This window comes from Furipterus horrens, unplaced genomic scaffold, assembly GCF_987537825.1.
Source record: "Furipterus horrens unplaced genomic scaffold, mFurHor1.1.pri manual_scaffold_8, whole genome shotgun sequence".
Classification (NCBI taxonomy): Eukaryota; Metazoa; Chordata; class Mammalia; order Chiroptera; family Furipteridae; genus Furipterus; species Furipterus horrens.
In genome coordinates, this window is record NW_028327178.1 from 107633750 (window position 1) to 107659909 (window position 26160).

The 26160-nt window shown below is 56.5% G+C and overlaps 1 protein-coding gene across 1 annotated transcript in view; it reads right to left on the minus strand.

The window, feature by feature from the left end:
* Positions 1-26160, minus strand: part of BMP7 (bone morphogenetic protein 7) — a 72086-nt gene that overhangs the window by 27101 nt on the left and 18825 nt on the right. The window contains exon 2 of the mRNA XM_090286596.1: positions 15521-15713. Within this exon, the coding sequence (XP_090142722.1) occupies positions 15521-15713 (193 nt within the window). The remainder of the gene's footprint in view (positions 1-15520; positions 15714-26160) is intronic.

The following is a 26160-nucleotide window of genomic DNA, read 5'->3' on the forward strand; positions in this document are numbered from 1 at the left end:
CCCCAATCAAAGAGAAGTGGGGTTCCGATTCTGTGGTGGGCAGAACAGTCCCCCCCCGCCCCAGATTCCACATCCAGATCCTGGAACCTGGGAACCTGCTGCTTTCCACGGCAAAGGGACGTGGCAGGTGTGACTCAGCTGAGGATTCCTGAGATGGGAGGTGATCCTGGAGGACCCGGCGAGGCCCCATGCCATCACACGAGTCCTTCGATGTGACAGAGGGAGACGGGAGGGTCAGAGAAGGTGTGGGGACAGGAGCGGAGGTCGGACTGATGGGACTGCTGGGGGTGGGGTGGCAACCAAGGACCGGAAGCTGGCAAGGACAGGGGGAGATTCTCCCGCCAAGCCTCTGGGAGCAGCGCAGTCCGGGGACACCTGGATATTCGTCCGGGAAGACCCATTAGGGCTTCCGACCTCCAGCACGGTAACACGGTCCAACTGGGTTGTCCGAAGTGGCTGAGTGTGTGGTAACTTGTCACAGCAGGGGGAGGGAACGAATGAAGTCACAGTCCCGAACCCCCAGGACGCAAATATTCTGCTAGAGCCAGAGGGACCATGGCTGCTGGAGACGGAGCTCTGGGTCCAGAGGCTGTGGGTACATCACACAGGGAGGGTCACCAAGCCCTGATCAGGGGCGGACAGAGAGGGATGAGTCTCTGGACAAGTGGACGGAGGAGAGGACTGAGCGTGGAGGGTGAGGGTGTTCAGGGAGCACACTCCCAGGAAAGCGTCTCCCAAGGGTGGTCACAGGGATGGGCAGGGCTAATGCAGCCAACGGAGGGCACAGAACGCGCCCGCCGTGTGACAAGAGGCTGACAGGAGAGGGAGCAGGTGCGCAGAGAGCGTGAGGGGCCGGGCCGGTGGCCAGAGCCACGAGGCCTCTCTGGCCCTGAGAGAGAAGGTTCTGGTCCTACGAGACCTGCGGGGCTGGAGGGACGTCAGGCAGGGGCTGGCAGTAACCGGCTCCACCCCTCGCCGCTACCAGCAGTCTCTCCCTTGCCCCCACCCTGCGGCCCTCTGGAAAACCGCATGGCCGGGCTGGACTGGACGTTGCTAAGCCCCGCACTTGGGAGCCGCGGCCAGGTCTGGAGAACACTCCTCAGAAGGCAGAGAGCAAGAGTGAGGGCGATGGAGAAGCCAGAGCTTTCCCAGGCTTGCGTGATGTCGTGGAGGAGAGCGGGCATGTTGCTGCTCCCGATGAGTCAGGCTGCGTAGCCAGCTCCCCGCACCTGGAGGCAGACCGGCCTGCAGACAGCAGCGCTGCCGCGAGGCCTGGAGGAACATCAAAGGAGCCCTGGAGGCAGCCGGGCGCCGCAGCTGCGAGGAGGCAGCAAGGCTCCCCCAGGTCCCGGGGTGCCTCTCCTGAGCCCCAGGCTGGGGTGGACCCAGCCCTGGACTCAGCACCCCACCTGGGGCTTCAGGGAGTGCCCTGCTTTTCTACCAAGTCACCGGACAGTCCCTGGTGTCCCCAGGGCAGGAAGACGAAGTCAGGGAGGTCCAAAGCTTTTTTAAAACACACTTGAAGACTAAAATTAAGTCATTTGGGAGAAAGGTGGAAAAATACACAAAGACGCATGGAATCCTCCTCCCACGAGCCGCCAGCCCACGGCTTCCCTGCCTCATGACCCTCTGTCTGTCTGCCTCTCTCTCTCCTTTCTCCTGCCCCCGCACCTGGGCATTCACAGAAGGTCAAGTACACTCCTGTCCCGAGTCCAGGAAACCCATGCAGTCAAAGTCAGAAAGTGAGTCAGCAGCCATCAAGGTCTGGGTTTCAGTCCCCCGTCTGCCAGGAAGAGTTTGAAGTTTATCAAGGTCTAGGAAACTGCCTCCCATTAGTAGGACATCCAAGAAAAGAAACTGAGAGAATCAACAGTCCAAAAAACTCTGTATTTTGCCCTGGCTGGTGTGGCTCAGGGCACTGAGTGCCAGCTTGGAAACTGAAAAGTCGCCGGTTTGATTCCTAGTCAGGGCACATGTCTGGGTTGGGGGTCAGGTCCCCAGGTGAGAGGCAATGGATTGGTGTTTCTCTCTCTCTCTCTCTCTCTCTCTCTCTCTCTCTCTCTCTCTCTCTCTCTCTCTCTCTCCCTCACTTCCCCTCTCTCTAAAAAAGTAAATAAAATCTTTAAAAAAAAAAAAAAAAGCTCTGTATTTAAGTAAAGTTGGGAAGCACCACACGATTATTGCGCCTTAGAAATTTCATAATGCACATTAGCTTTTTAAAAGGCTCTGGGAAATCCTGCTGCAAAACAATGTCTACTCCGGCCACAGCGCGTGATGAAGAGGCTCTTGAACTTGTGTGGCCACATGGATGGCAGGGGCTGAAGCAGGAGAGGGAGGCAGAGCACGGCGGGAAGCGGAAGGTTCTGCCCCATCAGGGGAGCCCCGACCAGCAGGAGAATGCAGCCAGGAGTTCTGAGCGGAGCACAGGGTGGTCCTTGGTCACGCTCTGGGTGGCCAGGAATGTCAGCGATAAAACACCAGGCTCTGGATCCTCAGGGAGTTACAGCACAATCCCCGTGGAGCAACCCTGGGCGAGCCAACCTGTGTCCTTGAGGTCCTCTTGTTCGTCAGGTGGAGAGAGGCGTGAGGACCGGTGGTTGGATGGGAGCTGCCGTCATGACGCCGGCACAGAGCCAGGGACGGGGGGTCCCGGCAGGGGCAGACCCCAACAGTGTGAGCTTCTCCCACTGACCTGAAGCTGCCCGGGCCCTGGGGCAAGGCGCTCACAGTCCTGATAGGGTCCTCATTCAAGACAGAACATCTTTTTATACAGGCCTGGCTCCATGACACCCATTTATACAGGACTGGCTCCATGACACCCATTTATACAGGCCTGGCTCCGTGACACCGAGTGCTCACTGAAGCCCATGGTACCTGGGAGGTGGGGGCTGCTGTCCTGGGGGGTGGGGAGGACCAAGGTTCAGAGAAGCCTGCAAATGTTCCCACGGTGGAAGGAGAGCTGCCACCCTCGCCGCCCCATGCCCCCCCCATCCCCTGTTCCCAGCAGCCTGCACAGGTTTTCAGAACTTCAAATCTGAGCACATAACTGCCCCGTCTTAACCCTTTATTAGCTCTATGGGAGACTATGTAACGGAAGGTCCAAAGTGGGAAATGCCTGGGAGAGAAACGAGGCATTATTGTAACTTCAGAAGGGCACCCTACCTCTAAGGCCCTGGGGCCCCCACCCCCCCACATACCCTCTTCAATCCCTCTCCTCCCACGTCAGCTTCCTTCCAGGGGGTCATCTGCCTGGACTCCAGCTGGCCGCGGGCCTTTGCACATGCTGTTCCCGCTCCCTGGAACACTGTTCCTGTTCCTTTTCCCTCCATCACACCTGTTCTTCCTTCAGCTCCCCAGGGAAGCTTCCGCCGACACCCTGATGGGCGAACCCTCATGAGTCACCCTCCAAGACCCTCCTTTCTAGCATTCAGGCTGGTGTTTAAATTTGCTTGCATGGTTCTCCGGGTTTCTCTCTTTCCCCAAGAGATTTTAAGCTCCTCATGGGCGAGAACCAGTCCTACTTTGCTCGCCACTGCCTGGCAAGCGGCACAGCCCACAGTGGGTCTCGGGGATACGGAGAGCGGACGCGCTGGTATCCTCAGCCTCCTCTGCCCGGCCAGGGAGGGATTCTGGCGTCACTGTCTGGCTTGTATTCGTCAACGAGGAAGAATGAATGTTTTTCCAAATCACTCAGGTGTCTCCAGAAATGGATGGGCCTCCAGCCCACTGCCCCACGCTGTGCCCACCGGTCATGGACACTGGTCAGCCCCCTGGCACCTCCACACCCCACCTTCCACGGGCCTGCTTGTGTAATCAGGGGGTGGCCAAGGTACCCCCAGCAGAACCCCAGTCAGGAATTGCCAGTTGTCTGGGGGTCACCCCGGCCATTGCCGGGCCACCCCTGCCTCAGAGCCAGCCCCTCGTCCGTACGTATCAGGAGGAAACAGAAGGATCCAGACCACAGGGAGCCACAGCTGGGGACGGGGCCGGTCGCAGGTTTAGTTTTGACCCCGACTGTTGCTCCCCTTGCTTACAAGTCCTGGGTCTGGGTCCCAGAATTTCCGGAAACGGGAGGCCCTGTCCGTCTACTTAACCTCCCAAGTGATGAGCGGTGAGCCATGCTGCTGGTGGCATTGCTCAGAGACAGATCTGCGGTGACACATAAAGACCTCTGGGGTCCCCCTGGAAAAACCAGGCCCTGCGGGGAGCACCACAGAGCTTCTGAGACGGCCCTGGAAATCCCACGCTGCCGGGCAGCTGCGTGCGGCTGGCGCGGTAGAGGTGGGCGGGCGAGACGCCAGGGACGGGACACTCATCGCCGAGACTTTCCCCGGTTGCCCCATTTCCTCCTGCCTCCAGCTCCAGCCCAAAATAGAACGAGGTAAAGTCAGCCTCTTCACGTACATTCAAGGAATAAACAAACCAACGCAAACACAGTTATCAAGCCGGGTCATCTTTCCTACCTTTTTTTTTTTTAAACCAAACAAAAAACCACAGGCTGTTTTAAGATTCCAAACCAGAGGCAGAAAAGTGAAGCGTAGCCGGCAGACCAGGCAGAAAGGAAATGAACTTCACTGAGGAGCTTACAGACAGAAGCATGTGTCGCGATGACCAGGTTCAAGGTCTCCACAAGCAGGGGACAGATTGGAAGTACCTGAGGCACGAGAGGGGTATCTGAGTCATTCTGACTGTGGATCCTCAAACTGAAGAGTGGTGGCGAGGAGAGGCTGGGACGCGGTCCACTCAGCAAGCGTGCCAGCTGCCACCTTCCTCCTGCCACTGACCGCGGCTGTCCTTCTAGGTGGAACCTCCATCGTACTCCAGGGAGCCCGCCCAAGGAACAGATTCTGAGTCAAGGGCTTGAATGCATGCAGTGTGTCAGAGAGGTGACCCCGAGGGCCACCTGGAAGGAGGCAGTGATGGAAAAAAGACGGAAGAGGACGCCGTGGGCATCTGGGCTCAGCCTGGCGCTTCCTGGAGCCCTCCCCTAGGAATTCAGGGCCTGAGCACATGGGACATCCAAGGAGGATCCCCATTTCCTCTCTTGTGACAACAACAGTTTCCTCCAGGGGTTCCTCCTTCTAAGTCAGTCCCATATGCAAAGCAGGCTCACAAACCACCCAGCTCCCTCCCACCCCCGAACGGTGGGCCCAACCCCAGAAACAAAGGCTGAGCCCAAATCCCCAACCCATGGCATCGAGGGAAAAAAGAAGCCTCCTTTGGACCCAAGTATCCTCTTTAAAGAGTCCCCAAGAAGAACCAGAAAAAAAAAAAAAAAAAAAAAAAAAAACCGTGTCCCTCAGAAGGCACTTGTGCTCCGGTGTTCACTCAAGAAGCCCTACCATCCCTGACCTAAGGACCCACAGAAGCCTGTGAGCAGTACAGGGCGGGGGCCGAGCCGTGTTCTGCGGTGTGGAGAGCAGCCAGGGATACGGACGGGAAGGCAGGAAGAGGCCAGGAAGGTGGCGCGTGGTCAGGCCCACAGCCTCCCCCGGAACGCGTCCAGAAGCACAGCATCTCAGATTCTCCGACCTGGCTCCCAAGTGCTGGCTCCCCCGTCACCTGTGAGCATCCAGGGAATGACACCTCTCCTTCCACCCCAGTGCTTCTCAACCAGGGTTGGTGCGGCCTCCCAGGGGACACCTGACAATGTCTGGAGACATCTGGAGTTATCAAAACTGGCCGCATCGTCTCGTGTGTAGAGGCCAGGGATGCTGCTAAACCCTGACAGTGCGCAGGAGGATCCACCGCGGAGAAGGACCGGCCCCAAATGTCAGCAGTGCCGAAGCTAAGAGCTCCTACAGGGGGAAGGAGCCTCAGTCGCCCTCCGCGGGGCTCTTCACAGCGTGGCCCCCTTGCCTGGCTGCCTGCCTTTCCAGACATGCTTCACACACAACTCTTGTCTCGGGGTCAGTTTCAGGGAGACCTGGCCTGAGAACAGTGGCCAGCGGGGCCCACTCAATGGCAGCTTTACTCAGCTAGCAGTGTCTCCCACCGTGGGAGGCCATGGCCAGGCCTGGCAGGAAGGAGTCCTGCAGTCCATTAGCAACGCTGCCTGGGGTCCCAGATGGGAGGTGACAGCGTGCGCACACGCTGGAATGCAGGCCAGGTGTCCGCTTCCCTTCTGCCATTCGAAGAGGGGCAAAATGCAAAGCCATGGGTATGGTGGAGGGAGAAGTAAAGGGAGGAAGGAAGGAAGGAAGGAAGGAAGGAAGGAAGGAAGGAAGGAAGGAAGGAAGGGAGGGAGGGAGGGAGGGAGGGAGGGAGGAAGGAAGGAAGGAAGGAAGGAAGGAAGGGAGGGAGGGAGGGAGGGAGGGAGGGAGGGAGGAAGGAAGGAAGGAAGGAAGGAAGGGAGGGAGGGAGAGAAAGAAAGAGAAAGAAAGAAAGAAAGAGAAGAAAGAGAAAGAAAGAAAGAAAGAAAGAAAGAAAGAAAGAAAGAAAGAAAGAAAGAAAGAAAGAAAGAAAGAAAGAAAGAAAGAAAGAAAGAAAGAAAGAAAGAAAGAAAGAAAGAAAGAAAGAAAGAAAGAAAGAAAGAAAAAAAGAAAGAGAGAGAGAGAAAGAAAGAGAGAGAGAGAGAAAGGAGGGAAGGACGGATGGAAGGAAGGAAGGAAGGAAGGAAGGAAAGAAGGAAGGAAGGAAGGAAGGAAGGAAGGATGGGAGAGAAAGGCTGGCGGCAGGAAGACAAAGGAAGAGCCAGTGTTTGGAAGAACATGAGCATCTACCCAGAGACCTACTCCTGCTCTGAACTTGAAGTAACCAAGGACTTCCTTAACGGTGCTTGACTCCTGTAAAACATTATCTTCTGGGGAGCCTGTGTTCCCCACCCTCACTGAGTTCATACTTGAGCAGGCACTTTCCTTCCCAGCTACAGATGACCGCCCATGACCAAATTGAAAAATATTAATTCTCTTTGTCTCCTGCCAAAAAGGCTAAAGCAATTACAGGCCCTGATATGAAACACAGATGTTAATACATTCGGAAAAATAGGCTCCTATAGGCGAGCAGAGGTCCAAGTATGAAGTGCTTTTGGAATTAAAGCTCCAGATCAAGTTATCCAGCCAGCCCCCAAGACTGACGCCCATTCTCCCCAAATTCATTCCAGCGCAGGGAACCCGGGGCCACAGCACACGCAACATTTCCCCAATTTCCAGACGAGAACCAATCCACCCTTGGGTACCCACTGGCACACAAGCTCTAAATAATATAATTATAATCATCACAGGGAAACTGCCCTAAGATCGAAAAGTATTATAATTACGGGCAATTTTCACTTTTTGGAAATTGGGCTCAGATGCTGGAGAAAGACAGCAAACGAGGCGCTCTCAGGTTTCAGTTCTGGAGCAGAGAACACGGGGTGCACCGGGGTGGACCGGCCCACGCGGGGGATGCTGGGAGGGTGAGCGGCGGGGATGAGCGCTCCCTCGCAGGCCCTCACCCAGCCGACAGGTACCTGCTGCACATGCCCCGGGCCATGCGCCACGCGCCACGCTAGGCCCCGGAGGGGCCTCGATGCAGGACGGCCTGTCAGGTCAGGCGGCCAGCGCTAGGAAGCCAGATCCTTCTTCCATCCCTTCACCATGCACATGTGTTTTGCTGAGTGCCTACTATGTGCTGACAAGATGTGTCAGCACTGCTAGGACAAGCTGGGCGGCTCTTTTGTCTCCTCTGCCTCAGTTTCCTTGGTTGCAAAAGAGGTTTCCCCACTGTTGCCGATGCCTGGGATGCATTAAGGGAAAGAGAGATGTGTGTCCACCAGCCGAGGGAGACAACACGTGGGACTGGGGAAGGTGTAAGCTTCCTTCCCCTAACCCCGACTGCAGTGTTGGGCCTCAGTTTCCTTGTCTGTAAAATGAGGTGGTTGAAGCCCCCACCCCAGGAGTTGCAATGTGAAGGACTCAAGAGTATCTGCTGCATGGTAAGTGCTCCCCACAATCACCTCTGTCCTTACCACGACTCCTGAAGGCAGCCACCTCTTCTCCCAGTTCAGGGAGGTGTTGCCAAAAAAGAGGGGTCACAGATTACATGTTGAACTTGGGAGCCAACAGCCAAACCAACTGAGAGGTAAAGGAGCAGCCCTTTCCCATAGGCAGGCCTGCCAGGGGCCCACTTCTGGGGCCGTGTGCTCACCCTAACCTTCAGAGTCAAGCATTAAGTCCACGTGGAGGGCTGGGAGCAGAGCAGACACAGAGGAAGTGTCCCGTGTACTCTCCTCTCCCAGAAGCACATACGGACTCCCATGCGCGCACCATGGGGGAAGCCTAGCCCTTCCCCAGCACTGTCCGGCTGCGCACTCCTGGGGGAGGCGGGTGGGCGTCTCCACCCCCGTTAAAGGGGCCAAGTGACTCTTCCAAGGTCCCTCAGGTCCTCAAAGGAACAGCACAGAGCAGGGAGCAAGTCCACTCTGGGGAGCCATAAACATTCTCAGTGCCAAGATGATACCAGGACTGCTACATCGGAGCTCTAAAGGTGGCCTGGCACCAGGAGTTTTACTTATCACCTGGTTTGAATTTGACCTCCTGTGCATGGTGCCTTGGGAGGGTCATCGGACGGCTCTGGGCCCCAGTGACCTCACCCATAAAACGGGAGAAAACAGGCTTCTCGAGGTTCTTGGGAGCAATGAGACCGGGCATGCCACTTGCCAAGCACCAGCCTGGTCCGTGGCAGGCCGTCCACAAATCAGATCTGTCACCACGGGCCGCCCCCACCACCCATATCGTCCCCGCGGAGCCAGGCTTGGGATGGACTGTGGGAGGAAATGAAAGGCACAGAGATCAGAAAAACCACTGAGGCCCACCAGCTGGCCTCAGCCCGCAGGACAGGACGCCAAGGGGCCATCTGGCCCCCGGGTGCCAAGCCGGGCAGACCCACGGCGCTGTGACCAACGCTAACTGGACGGGACACGGCACTTCCGCCTCTGCCAGTGAGGTGTCCCAGGATGCAGGCTTTTCCCAGAGTGACCCTCTTGGACACGTGAGAGGACCCCAGTGGGAACCAAGGGATGTTCGTGGCCCCGGTCTCCTGCTCGAGCTGCCCCAAGCCGGGTTTGGAGTGGAGCCTAGGAAAAGGCAGGAAGGAAAAAGGCCGCGGCGGCCTTGATCGGGAGGCTGCTCTCTGGCGTGCTCTCCCTGACCTTCCGGGATGCTCCAGTGGGTCCCGGGCAACCGACTGCTCCTCCCTGCCTGGGAACCAGGCTGCGGGGGAGCCGACCGGGAGACTCCCGGGGAAGCAGCTCCAAACTGGAGCTCATGCCCTGAGGCTGAGGCGTCCAGATGGAAGCCGGGAGACATGGAACCAGGCATGTAGGCCTTCTATAGCAGCCAGAAGGTGCCAGAAGCTTCCAGAAGCTTCCAGAAGTCTCCAGAACCAAAGCCCGAAGGGATCAGCCAGCCATCTCCCAGTGCCATTCAGACTGTCGGTCACGGTCTGCACCACACTTGGGATTCGGTCTTGTGGTAGAAAAACAGTCATCTCTGAGAGACCAGGCCAAACAGGCACCCGGGGGCCCGTTATTAGGAGAAATATCTTCCCTTCCATCTTGTGGGCATAAGACGGCTCACAGATGAGAGAGAAGAGGGACTTTAGCCATGTGTCCACAGCCCCAGCTACACAGGAAGTCACGAGGCAGCTTTAAAAACTCCCGGGGCCCAGCCCCATCCCAGCCTGTGCTGCGCCCCATGACTCCCATGCATGGCCAGGGCCGAGGACCACAGCGCGGGATGCGCCGTCGCCCTGCCTGAGCCCCCGGGGAGGAAAGCAGTACAGGCGGGAAGCGCCACCGTGGCCAAGAACGTGAGCCCAGAATCTGAGACCCGCGCTCAAGTCCCAGGCGAGCTGCGTGGCCTCGGCTGAGTTGCCTCCCCTCTCTGAGCAGCCTCCACACCCATGAACGGGGAGGGCAAGTCTTCGGAGGATCACGGGCCAGGTACACAACCGAGGTGATGACAAGCCTGGAGCAGGCAGGCGCGGGGACCCGCTCCGGAGGGTGACCATGTCCCTCTGCCCCGATACGGTCACAGTGACTGAAGTCAGACAAAGTCCGTCTTGTCCTACCAAGCCCTGCACCCTCCTTAGCACGATGAAGATAGGAAGGAGTGATGACTTGGCGTCCGGAGCCACCTGGGGTGCAGGCACTGCACGGCCCGCCCAGGGAGACATCTTCAGCACCCAGCACCTAGGCACCTTCTCCCCCTTCCCTTGGAACTCACCCTAGGGACACCCCCGGGGTGGGTCAGAAATGCCGAAGCCCCGGCGCCACCCCAGCCAGCTGACCCCACACTGCGTTTGTACCTGGTCCCCCGGAGCCGCGCGGCCGAGCTGAGCTGTTAGTGACAAGGGTGCCGCTGGGCTGGGCTCACGGAGCTCAGCGGGGAGCGTCCTTCTCAGGGGGAGAGGTAAGACCCGAGGCGGGCGCGTGGGTTCCTGGGGAGCTGGGGGCGCTGCTGTGGAGACCGGAGATGCCTCCTCCGTGTGGGGCGCTGAGAACCCGGGAGGGCTGCCGGGGGGCTGCGGGAGACAGAGCCCCATGTGGGCAGTGCGGGGGCACATGGCTGCCTCCTCCCTCCTCATGACCTGGGCACTGCCTTGGGCTAACGGGAGCTGGCAAGCCACCCTCTCCAGCCCATCGCAGGGACAGCTCCCTCTTCCTCAGGGACTCAGGCTGCCCCGATCCAATCTCGGCCCCGGAGACCACTCGGAGGTCACCCTCCTGGCAGCCAAAGCCCCTGACATGGACCCAGGGACATTTTCATTCAGCTGCCCTCACGGCCCTGTGCTCCCCGAGCAGGGGAACCTCACAGAGCACCCACATCCTCTACGGAGAGGGCAGTACTGCTAAGAGCAAGCTTGGGACCTGCCAGGGTGGGGGAAGTGGGGATGGGAAGTACTCAGTCTGGTCTCCACGAATGAAACCAGTTGTTAACAAGTGCGACCCCCACCCCCAAAGACCCTCACCTTCAGCTGAAACTGGAGTTTGAGCCAATGGGGAGAGACAGACATGAGCCCAGGCCCTGGGCATCGGGTCCAGAAAAGGAGGGCGAGACTCAGATGCCTTGGCCCCCACGACCCCCCAGCAAGGCCACTGGAGCCAAAGGCACAGCCCCCAGACCTGCCTCTCGGCGCCCACGCAGCCCACAGCCCGCCAAGGGCGGTCCCAGCACGCCTCTGCAGCCGTCTGGGGCCACGCTGCAAGCCGGGCCCCGGGGCCATGGAAGGCCTCCAGCTCGGCTCATTATCGGAATTTAATCTGGATTCCGAGAGATCAAGAGGCCTCAGTGGAAAGTGGCTGTCACAAGGGGAGAGAGGCTGAGGCCAGCCCGAGCCAGCTAATCCCCGGCACCCCAGGGCTTTCCTGGAGCTCAGGCAGAGGCTCGCCAGAGAGCCAGATGTCGCGGCTCTGCACAGCTGGGCGGCCGCAGCGAGGAGGCCACACAGCAGGGCGGCGGGGCAGGATCTTGGCTCCTCGCAGGGAACTGGATCAGCCACAGGCCCTCGGCTTAAAGAAAATGCCTGGCCTCCGTGAGGAAATGCAGAGAAGGGCTCCACCTCCACACGGGCTCAGGCTTTCATCCCCGTGGGAGACTGCCCACTCGGAGACGTGGCAGAGTGGGAAGAGCAGGCCCACGGCCAAAACAGGGGCTCGCCACGCTCCCAAGAAGGTCTGCATCCCCTGAGAGGTTGGTGATGAAGATGATGGTGATGGTGTGATGGTGGTGATGATGATGGTGATGATAATGGTGGTGGTGGTGATGGTGATGATGGTGATGGTGGTGATAGTGATGATGGTGATGATAATGGTGGTGGTGGTGGTGATGATGGTGTGATGGTGGTGATAGTGATGATGGTGATGATAGTGGTGGTGATGGTGGTGGTGGTGGTGATGATGATGATGATGGTGGTGATGGTAATGATGGTGATGATGATGATTTGTGATGATGGTGGTGATATGATGATGATGATGATGAATATGATGTTGATGATGGTGATGATGATGGTGAAGATAATGGTGATAATAGTAATGATGATGGTGGTGGTGGTGGTGATGTGGTGATGGTGATGATGATGATGACAATGGTGATGGTACTAATATCAGTAAAACTTTATTGAGCATTTATTATGTTATAAGTGAGTAAGTCAACCTACTTTATCATAACAATCCTGGGAGGTAGATGCAATCATGATCCCCACTGTATAGAGAAAACTGAGGTTCCAAGAGGTCACTCCTTCCCAGGACTACACTGGCACATAGTGTTGGGATTCAAATCTGTACTCCTAATAGCTGGGCTGTCACACCTGGGGAATTACACAATAGGGTCTTCTGGCTACTGGATTAAAAAACAAAACAATAATTGTTTTGTTTTGTTTTTAATTTAACATTTTAACTTCTGGAGAATGAGAGATTTGCTTCCTTCTTTCATGTGCAGAAAGGAAATTTAGAATTCTGAAGGGAGCAGCCCCTTCCTCTCCTCCCACTGCCTCTCATGCCACCCCTGCCCTACTTCATACTCTGGACCTGTCAGGTCACCTCCTGTGCTTGAACGTGAGCTTCCGGAGTTCAGGGACTGATTCCCTGAGCTTCCGGAGTTCAGGGACTGATTCCCGCCAGCGCACAGCACACAGCAGGTGTTCGCACATTTGCTGACAAGGGACATGGCCGCCCAGCAAGCCAAAAGCCCTCAGAGGCAGGAACCCGAAGCTAGGCTGGGCATCCTCAAGGCCCACCTGTGGCCACGCTGCTCATCAGGGGCAACCCGGTGCACCTGGCTGCCTGCCAAGGAGCCGCAGGCAAGTGTCCCACCCATCCCTCTTCCAAGCACAGTGACAGGGCCTCTCCTCTCCCCTGGGACACTCGGACCCACCCCATGGATCTAAGGCAGAGTCAAGGAGGCAGCCACCTCAAACCATGACAGGACCAGGTGCCCACAGGGTCTGCAAGGTGACACAGGCAGAAAGTTGAGCAGCTGCCAGCAGCCTGGGGACGGTGTGTGGGGGGAGACAGGGCAAAGGCTGCTGTTCCATCTGAGCAGGAGCAAGTGGCCGTCCCTGACCGCATCACACCTCCCTCCTGTCCTACCCACAGCTCACACTCCCGGGCCATCCCTGCTCAACGGGGCCTTCAGGGACCACCCAATTACCTTAGCAGGCCAGCAGGTCTACTTCCTCGCTTGCCCATTCACTGCCTGTCACCTTCGGTCCCTGTCATGGGCTAAATGGTGTCCCCTATGAAAGAATGCTCAAGTCCCACGCCTGGCGCCTGTGAATGTGAACCAGTTTGGAAATGGGATCTGTGCACGTGGCATTCGGTCAGATGAGGTCTCACTGGTGCCGGACGGGCCCCGCATCCAAGAGAACTGGCGTCCTTCTAGGAAGAGGAGGGAGGTCCACAGAGAAAATGCGGGGTTCAGAGGCAGCGCAGCTGCCCGCACCTTGATTTCAGACATCCGGCCCCCCGGACTGTGACAGACACATTTTTGTCCTTTTATACCATCCAGTGTGTGGTTCTTTGTCAGGGAAGCCCCAGGAAACTGATACCCCTCAGCCACCATTTTAGACGAGGTCCCTGCACGCGTGACCCGAGCTGGCTGGCACCCACAGTCCAGTTCTGAGGCCAGAGAGCCTGCACGGACGGCTCCGTGGTGGCCGAGGAAACAGATCTCTGGGCTCCCACGTGTCTCTCCAAATGCAGTGGCCTCTGCCCTCCGTCAGGCCCATCTTGCCCGTCTCAGGGCCTCCCCAGTGTGTGGAGCAGGGTGGGAGCACACAGGGGGTGTGGGGCCAGGGCGTGGGGCGCACTTCCCATCCAGAAGCAAGCTCCCACTTAGCAGTATCCGGACCAATGCCGGTGCCCAGCGAGCGGCAACCATCGACCGGGAAGGGGAGCACACGCCTGCCCGGAGAACCCGCCGGAAGAGCCGGCCAGCCCTGGCAGTTCTGTTCGGCCGGGCCCCACTGGGGCAGCTGCATTCCTGAGGTTAGACCTCGCGAGGGAGGTTTCTGGGCAGGTCTGGGAGCCTGCCGGCAGGCCCAGGCGCAAGCAAGGCTCCGGGTTTGCACAGGGGGCCTCTCGAGAGCCACTGACGAGCAGCCTCTGGGGACCTGCCTCGCCCCCAATTAATCTGCCTTCGTGAGAAAAATCAAACATATGTTCTTGTTCAAGAGTCCCTGGGGATTTGTCAGAGTACAGAGCAAACATATGTCACGCCGCTCGCCCCCCCTAAAGGAGCTCAGTGTTTCTTCTGTGACTGGGCCTGGGGCCAGGGCACAGGCTGGCAGGGGACTTGGGGCACCTGAGCACCTTTAGGAAAACTCAGCGGTGACTGTGCCATGTCCCCTGCCCTGCAACCACGGTCTGGTACCACAGGGCACTGCATCAGAACTTGGGCTCTAAAACGCACATTTAATCCACTGAGATACCGTTTGTCACCCATCGGGCTGATCAAGATCAAAGCTGTTTGATAAGAGACCACGTGAGTGAGCACATGGGGCAACGGACCTTCCCTACTGTAGCCGCTGGGACTATCCATCGGTGCAGCCCCCACGGACAGCAGTCAAACCCTATCGGTGTCCCCTCTGTGTGCGCCACCTTATGGGGCTGCTGTGGACGTGAGGTAACAAGTACAAGACACCGGAACCACTCAGGAAAAGTTTGGTTTTCTCCGTATGTAAGACGACCCCCGAAGTGGAGGGTGCTGACAAATAAGGCGATAATGGTCCATACATCCCTGACCCGGTACTGGGTCCCCATTCCAACTGAAGATACTAGACCGCCCATCAGGAGATGCCCACCCACCTTCCTTCCAGTAATTACCAAGGAACAGTGCGCCAGGGAGAACGCTGAAAGTCTGACACCCAAGATGTCCAAAGCCCCAGCCAATGGCTAGTGTGACCTTGGCCTTTTCCACCTGGGGACCGTAGAAGGTACTTGTTAGAGGGTCCAGCCCATTCTCTCAGCCTGCTTACCTCTCAGAAGACCTTGAAACTAAACGGGCTCAAGAAATTAAAGTCTTTCAACACCAGCTTTGGGCTCCTGGCCTGATTTTTGGAAGGCTGAGGGTTCTCTGCCTGTTTATTTTTGGTTTGGGGTTTCAAGCCCCTAACGCTGTTACAAATCGCCACTCTGGCTGGCTGCCTGACATCCCATGCTGGGGTTCAGAGTGATGAATGGGAGAGACACAGGCCTTCAAAAGTGTTACTTCCTCTTCCTCATCCTCCTCCTTCCTTGCCCCTGAACACACGCCAGACGCAGACCACCCATGACTACCCACGTGGGGCCACGCAACCTCAGGCTCGCCTATTCCTCACGCAATTCATGGATGGTGATGGGTTTAAGGAACAGTGACATACACCAGGCACCTTCTTTAAAAAAGATACTCAGCACAGGGCCTGGCACGTGGTGGGTGCTTCAGGGGGGAAGCAGCCATGACTGCCCTGCCCCAGCCAGGCCCCAGCCTCTGGCCGTCACCTCCTCCTTCCTCTGCGGTGGGAGGAAGCCAGCACCCCTCCCGGGCGGCAGCAGAGCACCCACCTGCCCAAGTGCTCCTGCAGCACCTGGTACACGCTGATCCGAAACGTCTCGTTGTCGAAGCGTTCCCGGATGTAGTCCTTGTAGATCCGGAACTCGGCCGCGGTCACGGCCTCGCCTTCGGGGATCTTGGACAGATCGAACCGGAACTCCCGGTGGTGGTAGCGCGGGTGGAAGAACTCTTTGTCGTGTTCCACTGGAAAGGGAAGGAAACACACAGCGGCCCCAGGAGCTCATTAGTAACTGGGTGTCACTCCCCCGGCCCCGCGCCCAAACACCTGGACGAAGCCCCACGGAGACGGGCCCGCTGCCGGCGCCCCGGTGCTAACTGCCCGTTCTGTGCTGACCTGCTGCAGACAACAGTGTCACCGGCCCAGACCCCGTGGTCACCTTGGAAAACAAGGGCAGTGACTCTGCATCCACCCTGCGGGGAGCTGTGGGGCACTGAGCAGCCCTCCCACCTGTCCCAGAGGCCCTGACAGGCTCGCGTTCTGGGAGAGCAGGCCTGCGTGTGAGTCCAGGCCCAGCCACTAACTAGCTGAATGGCCTGGACAAGGTACCGAGGAACCTCAGTGACCCCATCTGAAAAACGGGGACACTGATCCTCTTCACCTGTGGGTGTCAGAGGTGAGTGGTGGACGTGAGTGGCTTGGGCTCGGGCAGGGCTGGCTAACTGCGAGCTATTATTAGTGAACGCCAACCTTGCTCTGCCTCTCCGGGGCTGCACGTGTGAATCAGCCCGACAGCTCTGAGAGAATGCGGGTGCCCGACCCACTGGTAGGCCGGCCACTGTCTCCTGCCTGACTCTCTGGGCCCCTCTGTGTCGTGCTTGCTAATAGCCATTCAGCGGACCTTAACTTCCCCACGCGGAGGTGAGCAGCTGCCCGCTCCAGACCAACTGCGTCAGGACCGCCGGGGAGGAGATTCAGAAACCTGCGTTTTTGAAAGGACCCAGATGTTTCTCATAGCAGCTGGGTGCACAACCACAGCCTTAGACTAAATGCAGAAAAAGAAATGGCAGCGCCCAGCGGGGGAGCTTTGGAAAATGCCTCCAGGACAAAATAAGGCCCAGGACCTCAGCGCGTCTCCCTGACGTGGGCGTCAGGCCCCGTTCCCAGCTGGGAAAAGCCAAGAGGGCGCGAGCCCGAGAGCAGGTTTCTGGGGGCGGACCTGGGGTTCCCGAGCATGGAGCATCCTCTGGACCCAAACAGAGCGGGAATGAAGCTGGGAGTCATCAAGTGTGGGAAAGATGCAGCGCTGCCGGGCCTGGGGTTTGCAGCGTCTGCGGCCCCTTTCATCTCCTGGCAGACACAGCCCCGTCTGTACTGCCTGGGGGCAGGGCAGCAGCTGGGCCAGAGGAGAGGGGCAGCAGGACCGGCGGGCTCGGAACCCTGCGCTCGGGCTGCGTTAGGGTGGCCACAGCTGAGGCAGGACCGGGATGCCTTTGAGGAAGGAGGGACCCGGCACTGGCAGCCCAGAGGCCCCTCCTACGGGTCTCCATGGAAAAGATATTGGGGCGAGGGCAGGGAGCATTGGGGAGTGATCCATGCATCAGGCTGCCCCCTCCTGGGCAGAGGAGGCAGGCGGCATCCTTGAGGCTGGGGGAGGCTGGCTGGGCACAGGCGTGGCACTGCTCTGGACGCCCGGGTCCCATGGGACAGCTGGCAGCAGGAAAGGAGTCTCCAGACACCAGACTGCAGCCATCCTCACACACACACACGCATGCACGCACGCACGCACACGCACGCACACACACACCTTTTATACCCACAGGGAATACAGGATTCCCTCACTTATTGCAGGAATTATGGTCTAGCCCCTCCGCGATAGGTGAAAATCTGCAAAGTGGGAACCTTATGTTTATTTTAGTATTAATATATATTTTAAGGCTTTATAAACCCTTCCCACCCACTTATAAACCGTTCCTGGTCCCTTATTAACCTTTCCCACTCCCTTACTAACCTTTTCCACACTTTTATAAACACTGCTTATGTTCTTAAACATATTCTACACTCTTAAACCTACGTCATTTTAATAACATACGTATACAGGACCGCAAAATCCCATGATATAGCGAAAAATCCGTGATAAATAATTAAATATAATATTTTTAAAAATCCCGCAACACAGTGAGGCTGCGATCAGTGAGCCGCGATAGAGAGAGGGGCTGCTGTACCTCTCTTCTGACCCTTTCTAAGAAAGAGGGAAGGCTGAACCTGTTGGGAAGAAAATGGCCATGGGGACTCTGCTCTATGAAGGCGGAGCAGGAGGGAGGGGTCTTTGGTAGCAGCTTCCAGGGAGTGGTGAGCCTCAGGAGGGGGCGGGGCTGGGCTGGGGCGAGGACGCAGGCGTGGCAAGCAGCCCTGACTCTGTCACCACCGAATGCCCTAGGCCAGTTCTCTGTCACCCTCGAGCTCATTCGACCTGCACATTGGGAGGGGACACACCTGGGACCCAAGAGGGGTCGCGTGACCTGTCCAGAGTCGGCGAGCTGGGGCTCGGTCCCGGGTGCCACCCCCACTCGAGGCCACGGGCAGGCATCTCGGCGGCGGCACGGACAGCTGGGAAGGGGCGCGCTCTGCGGGTGTGTCAGAGCATTTTCGCCATACGAGAGCTCACACCTAGTACGTGCACAACCACCCCCAGCCTCCCCACGCCAAGGTCACCAAAGACCATCCCTTAACTACATGGAAAGGACATTCCGTGGTCATCATCTCGCTGGTCTCCATGTGGCAGCATTCAACCCTTGGCCCCTCCTCCTTCAAGAGCCACACCTTCCTGTGCTCCCTTCACTGTGACCTCTCAGCTGCCCCCGACCCCACCCCTGCCCTCGCTCCACCGCTCTGGCCACTCCTTGAAACGTGTCCTTCGATAGTCCCGTGTACGGGAGGTGACACGGAGCTGTGGGACATGGCGAGCATCCCAGAGGCCAGTCCCTGCCCCATGCTGACGGAGTGCACAGAGTCTCCAGGGCCAGCCGTCCTCCCTTCTCCTCTCCCAGCAGAGCCCCCCCTCTGAAGGCCAGGTGGCAGGCGATGCTCCCACACTCCGCAAAGGGGAGCCGAGCACCACGCCTGGAACACAGCAAGACTCCGACAGACGTCCGTTTCCTTGCTCCCAGTGCCGGGACAGACCGCAGCCCCAAGAGCTCATGCTGGTGGATACAGTAGCCAACCGTGCGGAGAATGGGGCAGGACCCTGGTCGGTTTACAAGAAAGATGGGCGAAGAACCCAGAAGAGCAAAAAAGAAAGCATGTGTACGAGGGCTTGCTCTGTGACGGGTCCCCAAACGAGGACTCTGCCCATCTGACAGACCCTGGTGAGGCAGCACTGATCTCCACTGTACAGGTGGGGAAACCGAGGGTCAGGGAGTCAGGTAACTTGCCCGAGGTAACAAGTTAGGTAAGTGGCTGGACTCCAAAACCCACACTGCTGACCTTTACATTATCTGGAGCCAGGTGGCTCAAGTTCCAACCTCAGCTGTGCCACTGACCAGGTGCGTGGCCTTGGCTAACTTAACCTCTGTGTGCGTCCCCTTCCTTCAGGACAATGACAACGGCCCTTTCTCAGAGTTGTTGGGAAGACAATAGAAGCCATCAGTTACAACAGTGCCTGGCAAGTAGAAAGCTATTCCGGTTGGCTGTTGTTACAGGGTCTCTAGAACAATGGGCGGGGGGGGGGGGGTATTTACATAGTTCCACCAAGATAACTTTATTTGGGGGAAAAAAAGTCCAGTGGAGCAAACAATACAGAAACACTTGAATAAGCGTAACAACACAGCCACAATCACTCAAGCCACACACCCCATGACGGAAGAACACATTGATACATAATCGCAAATACAAAGGTTATTGTAGCAGGTATACATGTAACTTTTTTAACAAACAAGATTAAATGTATCTTAACTGTTAAGACACTTTAGCTATCTGACAGTCAAGATAACAGAGTTACAAAGTTTCTCTTCTGAAAAGGGTAAATGAATAAAGTATCCAACTAAACTTGCAACATTTGCAGGCTCTTTGGGAATGGCTTTCCGGGTGAATTTCCTTCGTTAATTACTTTAAGACAAGAGGCATGAACCACATGCCATTCTGTTCTCCCTGAAACCCATATCGCCCCAGGTTCTGAAGATAATTTTATGACTTATCAAAGGGGAAATCGTCATTTTTTTAAAAAGAGCAGTGAATAACTCAAAGTCCAAACCAAACTCCAAGCCTCATCTTCCTGAGGTTTCCATTGCATGTGGGAGCCGCTCCCCAGGGCAGAATCCACGCCCTTACCCGTGGGGTCGAGGCTGTTTCATCGGCACCCCCAAAGTACAGATGGAAGCATGTATGTTCTCTTAGGGAGGAAATGTGTCTAACCCCGTCTTCCTGAATTACCATGGTTGATTACCCAAGACTTGGACTTCAAAATAAACGTCTATCATCAAAAGAAATGTGTCCGTAAAGGAAAATTTATGCATATAATCGGGCTTTCTAAGAAAACACAGAGCCTGGAAATCCAGCTCTTTCTCCACTGCCCCTTATATTCCACACCCGGCTGGATACAAGAGCTCACAGGCTTTACTGAAGACTTTCATCTTCAAAAGATTAAAAGGTCCCAAATCCCCGAGACCAAACGATAAGTCCAAAGAAAGGGGATGCCGGAAAAAGCACCCTTCTGACAGCAACCAGCTCCATGACTGTCCCCAGAGCCGATTCTAGTGTCTTTCTTTCATAAAAGCCTGAAATAATAACCCGAAGGCTGGCCCTGGGAGGGGACATTCTAGGCAGCAGGGCGTCAAGAAAGGACAGAGGCAGGGGGAACAGGAAGCCACACACCGGGTGCTGGCTCTCATGACCCTCTGACATTCAGGGATGACCTCTGCTCCACATGCAAGTCCAGCCTGCTCCCCAGTTCTCCCAACCCATGAGTTATGTGGACACCCTTCAAACCAGTCCCCTGTAAGCCAGAGTCAGGTCGCTACCTTTGCAACTGAGGCAGCTCTAAGCAAAGTAATCAGAGCCCGATTCTATATGCGCCCAGTGATGAATGGGCAGGAACCACGCCCGGGTAACAGTGGTGATCTCCAGGGACCATTTGCCGTGAAACTGCTACATTTAGACTTGGATAATTTCCAAGTACAGGGCGACCCTTGACAACCTTGGAAGGGGGACAATGACTGTCTCCGCCCTGAATTCCCAGCTTCCAGCACAGCCTGACACTTGATAGAGCTCTGTACAACTACTGGATTGACTATATGTATCACTCTTCGCATAATTCCCATCTAGTCATTACATAAGTTATTATAGTCATAATACACATATAGTGAAACACGCACGTCAGAAGCGGTCATGAAGCTTGATGAACTTTCTCAACATAAACACACCCAAGCAGGAGACACAGTACATTCAGCACTAGCAGCAAGGACAGCCCAAACACCAGCCTGTCCTCCCCAAAGGTGACAGTGACCCTAACGCCCAACACCACAGGCTCGCTCCGCCAGCTGGGCGCTTCGCCTTCTGAGTCTGTGGCCCCCACTCACCTGCGCCCGCCCCCCGGGGGTGCTGCTTGCAGGGGTAGCTTCTTCATTTCCCTGGCTGTCAAAGACCCTGCTGGACTGTATAAATAGGCCTTGGCTTATTTTTTGATGAGCGTTTGGGTGGTTTCCAGTTTGGGGTTACCACACACGGTGCTGTGATAAACCCTGGCAAACACGTTTCTATCAGGTAAATACCAAGGAGCCGGATGGCAGGGTCAGAGGGCCGAGTGCTCGGTCTCACTGTTTCTTACGTCAGGGTTTTGGGGGTAACAGGGTATGGAGCCAAATGAGCCATCATCCCTACAGAAGGAGTTCACTTTCGTTTATTTCCATAAATCCTGGTGCACGTGTTCCGGCAGGAGGGAGGTGGGAGTGCTTCCCAGGAAGGGTGTTGAAGGGACTGACATCGGGGACTGCGGGGAGGTGGAGAACGTGGCCACCAGGAGAACGTGGCCCAGGGTTGAGGGGCAGGGCCAAGGGCAGGCGATGTAGGTGACCGGGTGGTGGCCAGACTCAGATAGGAAAGGACGGGGAGAGACCATGCACTGGATTTGGTCATGGGAGGCTCACAGACCTCAGTAAGTAGCTCTCGTCGGGACTTCTAGGCAGAAGAGGCCCCTGAAGAGCAAGCCTGTGGCCATCTGCAGACAAGACATTCGCCCCGCGGAAGGCAACGGCCAGCCATTCAAAGCTGTCTTCATTTCCTCCCCACGCTGCTCTCCCGGCTGGGGCGAGGGAGCGTCAATAAATGGGTGGTAACCAACCAGCCGCTCCTTCCAAAACTCTGTGGTTTTCCGAAAAAGACTGGTTAACCCTCAGACCATGCCGTCTGCCCCAAAGATGCCACTGAGCTAAGAAATGGAACCAAATATGTTATGAGCAAAGGCTCGCTTTCTAGGTAAAGCCTGCCAGTCCAGCGTGAGAATTCTGCCGCTCGTTCAAAGGCTGGTTCCCATGAGCTCAGGCTGGGACAGACCCCTGAACCCCTTCCATGAGAATGAAGCTCTGGAAACCCATAGAACCAACCGAAGTCCACAATATCGCCAGAAGCTAGAAATGAGTTTTCAGGGACCCTTGACTACTGAGGATGCCCCACCGCAATTTAACTCTGCGAGTTCCAGCCCAGACTCCTCCCTTTCCTACAGGAACGCAATTCACCGGAAAGGTTCTGACACACGCAGCGCGCACGGGGCCTGATGTCACTGAGGCTGCTGTCAGTGGTGAGGCTCAGCCCCGCAGCACTGCGACCTGAGAGCTGATGAGGGCTCGTCACTCGTTCGAAGGTTTCCATGGCGAGATGAAGGCGCTTGAAAGGCCTCCAGAGGCCTGCTGTGGACTAGTTCTAACAGGGAAGCGCTTCTTCGTGACGGGAGTGTGGACTCACTGCGCTGCACGCCAGCTCTTGCAGGAGCAGGGAGAAGTCAGTCCTGAACCCGGAGGAGAGGAACACTGCATACAAGTCTAAAACGACAGGCGCTGCCATGAGAATACCTCGTGTCTCCTTGCATGCCGGCGTACTCAACAAGCATTGATAACTCTGGCCCTGGCTGCTGTGGCTCAGTGGATTGAGCGTCAGCCTGCGAGCCAAGTGTCGCCGGTTTGATTCCCAGTCAGGGCACATGACTCAGTTGCACGTCAGGTCCCCAGTTGGGGACACGAGTGAGAGGCAATCACACAGGGATGTTTCTCTCCCTCTCTTTCTCCTTTCCCCTCTCTCTAAAAATAAATAAACAAACAAACACAATAAATAAATAAATAAAAAGAATCGATAATTCTGGAGCGCCCCATTGCAGGTATGCGAGGGGCCCCCGCTGTCCTGCTCTAAGAGAGAGTTGATAAAAAGCCCAGTTAGATTACAGCAGTCACCCACCTAACCCCCAAACGACCAGGTAGCAGCCACCATTCTTAAATTTTATTTTTAATTGTGGTAAAATACACATTCGCATCAAATTAATCACCTTAACCATTCTTAAGTGTACACTTCATTCACGGTGCTGTGCAACCAATACTTGTTAGTCTTGCAAAACTGAAAGTGTGTCCCCACAAGACAAGACCCCACTGCCCAGCCGCCCCCCAGCCCCTGGCCCCTACTCCCCAGTTCACCCCCAGGCCCTGGCCCCCACCATTCCCTTCTGTCTATGAATTGCATGACTCTGGGTGGCTCGGGTAAATGGGACGGCACAATGTTTGTTCTTCTGTGGCTGACTTCACTCACTCAGCCACGTGTCTTCAAGGCTTGCCCACATTGCAGCAGGTGCCAGAATTTCGTTCCAAGGCCGCACCACATCCCATTGTATGGATGGGCCACAGTCGGGGTGTCCATTCATCCATCCATGGGCCCTTGGGTTGCTTCCACTTTTTGGCCACAATGAATAAAGCTGCTGTGAGCATGGGTGTGCGAGCAGCTCTTTGAAACCTTGCTTTTCATTCTTTTGGACGCAGATCCAGAGGTGGAATGGCTGGATTATTTGGTAATTCTGTTTTTAATTTTCTGAGGAACCGTCGTCCTGTTTTCCATAGAGGCTGTGCCGTTTTACAGCTCCGCCCCCAGCACACAAGGGCTCCAGTTGCCCACGTCCTGGCCGCCATTTGTGACTTTCTGATGTGTTGTTTTGATGGCAGCCATCCTAACGGGTCGGGCGTGGACAGCCACCGTGACAAAAGCCCACCTACTGGCCCAGATGCCATATCCCGTGTCACACACGTCATCTCATCGAATCCCTGCACAGAGGCAGCACGCACCTCCCTCCCGTTTTCCAGATGAGGGCATCGAGGCTCAGAGAGGTAAGGTCACTTACACAAGGCCATACAGCTGGTCTGAATAGCCACATGATCTTCAACACACGGCCACACTCTCTCCCTCAAACTGGGAACCACCCCGATCTTGTAGCTATGAAGACGATTAAATAAGGTCACTCTGAAGCAGACCAGGCTCTTGGCACACACAATGTGGTCACAACATTAATCCCCTTAAGAAATGGAACTCAGAGACCAAAGACTCCACAGCCCATTCCGGTCCCTCTCTGGTTTGTAAGCTTTGCTCTGGCCCAATGCCAGAGTCCCCCTTGAGCGAGGCTGACAACTTGAAGATTTTGTAGCATTAACTCATCTCCCCATCATCCCTCCCGAGACCCCCAAATCGGGGGGCAGGGGCCTGCCTGATGGAGGGCACACAAGAAGCATTGTCTCCTAGGCCCGTGAACTCTCCCAAGTTCCACCAAATGCTTGGACTGCCAACAAGACCACCTGGAGCCCTGGTGCCCGGCACTCCAAGAGGGTCTTCCGAGACACTGCCTCCTTGTTAGATGCAGGGGGCTGCGTCCTGAGACACAGGTGCGCAGGCAAGAGCTCCGGCAGCCTGGCTTTTTGTCATCAACGGTGCAAGCCGCGCAGATGTGGGGGCGGGGGCGGGGCAGGGGAATTACTGCACCGCAAGATTAAACACTTCAGTGTCAACATGTGCGCGGTGTTGCTCGAACAATGTTATCATTGTGAACTGAATGGACCAGAGGGTTTAGGGGATGGAGCGGGGAGAGGGAAAAAAGATGGGTTTAATTATCTCCAGGGCTGAAGCCAGTTGTTTGCCTAAAAGGACCCAGGCGCTCGCAGAAAAGAAAAATGGGCTGTTCGCGTATGTCACTGTTCCCGACACAAACACAAGCCGAGGCAGGGTCCTTCACCCACGGGTGCCCCATTCCCTCAGAGGAGCAGCTCGGGCCCCAGGGGTCTCTGGGTCCCTATCCCATCCTTGGCTAACTGGAAAATGAGGGGGAAAAATGGAAGGTAGTTACTATTTTTCAGCTAAAGCAGCAATTGTCAACCAAGGACAATGTTGTCCTCCCCTCACCCACCAAGGGACACGGGGCAGTGCCTGGATTCATGTCGTTTGTGCTACTGGCTTCTGGTGGACGGAGGCCAGGAACATGGCTAAGCACCCTGCAGGGCACAGGACAGCCTCACAGCAGGGAGGGGGCCGGCCCCACTGCCCACCATGCCGACCGAGAGGAGAATCCCCAAGTTCACAGACGAACCACAAGAAAGTCAGAAAACCGGAGTTTGGGCCCCAGGCTCACTGGATCTCAGTTTTCCCCTCTATAACAAAGGGCTGGGTTGAATCAGTGTGAAGTCTCCTTTCTCTTCTAATCGGACGTACGGTATCAATTTGCCAATATTCTACCCCTTTTGACCTGCCTACGGTTCGGCCTAATACTTCCACACCTGGGTTCTCCATCAGCACCGTCCACCAGGGCAGCCACCAACCACGTGCGTCTGCTGGGCACTTGGAATGCAGCCAGCGTGGCCGGGAACCCGACATTCATATTTACCTCTGTGTCCCTAAGTTAAGTCTCAGCAGCCGCCCGTGGCCAGGGGCTCCTGTCCCGCACAGCACAGACACGGAGCACGTGCAGTGTCACAGCCGGTCCCGTGTCACCACGCTGCTCTACGGCGTCCACGTGCTGACATAAAGATGGCACGAAGCAGCCCAAGGACATGATGACCTCGCTGCCAACAAGCATCTGAAAGTACGTTCTCAGAGACAGGGGAGAAGCTTTTTCCTCCGAGAGAGAAATCCCACGGAAGCAGGAGAATTTAATTCCAGGTTGTGCGGCAGGCCCGGGCTGGACGCTAGAGGCTCCGCGGTCCCTGGTTCCAGCTGTAGAACAGGCGCGATGACTCCTGCTCAGTCCCAGGGCGGCTTGGGTGCTGGTCACTTGGTGAAGGATATCACGCTGGATAATCACCAGACCCACCAAGTTCAAGAGCATGGGGGGGGGGGGGTGCTCTGCCCCAGGACATGGGCCCTTGTGCTCGGCTGAGCTGGGCTCAGCCTGGCGGTGCCAGCCCCACAGCCACCCTCCCCTCCCAGCCCCTTTCATGTCCTTCCTAGAGCCTAACCACTCACATTATACTTTTTAAAGATTTTTATTTATTTTTAGAGAGAGGGGAAGGGAGAGAGAAAGAGAGGAAGGGAAACAGTAATATGTGGTTGCCTCTTGCACGCCCACAACTGGGGACCTGGCCTGCCACCCAGGCATGTGCCCTGACTGGGAATCAAACCGGCGACCCTTTGGTTTGCAGGCCAGCGCTCAATCCCCTGAGCCACACCAGCCATCTACTG